The sequence below is a fragment of the Hipposideros armiger genome, unplaced genomic scaffold, assembly GCF_001890085.2.
Source record: "Hipposideros armiger isolate ML-2016 unplaced genomic scaffold, ASM189008v1 scaffold_1383, whole genome shotgun sequence".
Lineage (NCBI taxonomy): Eukaryota > Metazoa > Chordata > Mammalia > Chiroptera > Hipposideridae > Hipposideros > Hipposideros armiger.
In genome coordinates, this window is record NW_017732733.1 from 115,766 (window position 1) to 117,433 (window position 1,668).

The 1,668-nt window shown below is 52.0% G+C and overlaps 1 protein-coding gene across 1 annotated transcript in view; it reads right to left on the reverse strand.

Moving 5' to 3' along the window:
- Positions 1 to 1,270, reverse strand: part of LOC109377386 (glutamate receptor ionotropic, delta-1) — a 42,224-nt gene extending 40,954 nt beyond the window's left edge. The window contains exon 1 of the mRNA XM_019633716.1: positions 1,077 to 1,270. Within this exon, the coding sequence (XP_019489261.1) occupies positions 1,077 to 1,241 (165 nt within the window). The 5' untranslated portion in view covers positions 1,242 to 1,270. The remainder of the gene's footprint in view (positions 1 to 1,076) is intronic.
- Positions 1,271 to 1,668: the final 398 nt, after the last annotated feature.

Sequence of the window (1,668 nt, forward strand, 5' to 3'; positions counted from 1 at the left end):
GAGAGAGAGAGAGAGAGAGAGAGAGAGAGAGAGAGAGAGAGAGAGAGGGAGAGAGAATGAGTGAGTGTGGGAAGGTTCCACATAAGTGGTGGGCAGATAGAGCAGGGAACGGAAGGGAGGGCGTGCTGAGGCAGCCTGGACAGCCGGTCTGCTCAGAGAGGCAGTAGTGGTGACCACGGGTCACGTTTTTCTCACATCATTCACTAATGACTACAGGCACAGTAGCCACTGGATGTGAGAGTCACTGGACAGAAGGCTGCCACCACCAGCAGCATCCCATGACATCTGCCTTCATCCTACCATCTTCCTCCTCATGACCTCCAAGGACTCCCCAGAGTGCAGTAGATAAATGCTAAATTCCTCAGCTTGGCACCCCAGGTGTCGGATCCTAACAGGAGTGTGACCCTGTGTTCTGATTCTAATCTGTATAATGGGATAATAATGATTCATTCAGATCATAGTGGAAATGAACTGAAATAAGTGAGCAAAGTCTAACCCACTTCTGAGGAATGTGATGCCGTTTCTCCATTCTTCCCATCTCCTACCCACTTCCCACCCTATCCTCCCTCAGTTTTCCTGGGCACAGTCTGCAGCCCAGGCTTGGTGCCCTAATCACCATCTCTCAAGGACACATCTTCTCCACAGCACAGACCTACAGTGTGCACCCTGTCCTAAACATTGTCCCCTTACTCCCTCCACCTCTCACCTGGTTATCTGCTTTTTCTTTTTCTGAGTGTTCTTGTGGAGTCGGCAGACACCCCTGGGCCACCATCTATGAGCCTACAAGGAGGGAGGTCCATATCTTGGGCTTAATCTGCCTGCTCTTCACCGACCCTTTGAAAACTGACAGTCTGCTGTCAAGAACGCACATCTACCTAAAGACTGTGTGTGTCCCCACTTGAAACTCACACACCTTTGGGAAATGCCTATCTAACCTGCTAAACATGAATCACTCTGCAGGTTACAGGGCTGCTCAAAGGAGATGCCACTGGAAGGCTGTCTCCTACCTCGGGGACGGCCGTGTCCACAGCACCTGTCACAGTGCACACATGTCCAGGTGGCCAGCTCCCACCTACCTTCCTGATGCCTTCTGAAGGACTGGACACACAGTGGTCAGCCCCTCCGTTCTTGCTAATGGTCCGCCAGAGCTCGGCAAATGTGCTGTCCTGCTCCAGGGGGTTGGTGCCCTTGGCTCGGAAGTACTCATACACGGCAGAATCCCGGACGGTGCCGTAAGACATCTCGGTTTGTTTGGACAGGTCCTGGAATGTCCTGAAATGCAAAGAGGCAGTGAAGCATGGGTACAGGCTGCCGGCCGCAGGGATATAAACATCTGCAAGGCCATCCTGAGGTCGGAGCCGGGCTGCGGCCTGTGTCCACATTTTTCACTCTCAACCCTCTGCAGCACCAGTCCCTCAGCCTGGAGTGTGACTTGTCAGCTTCCTTCTCCCACACTTACGTTTCCTTGATGTAGATTAAGTTAATAAAGTTACTGAACACCTAAAACCAGGTGCTATGCTGAGCTTGAGGGACAGAAGGATGAGTAAGACCAGATTCCTGCTCTCAAGAAGCTTACAGTCTAGCTGTAGAGACATACAGACAGACCACAGGTACCAGGAGCGGCTGGATGCTGAGGGTCTCCACTCTAATGCCTATCAGAAGGAAAGA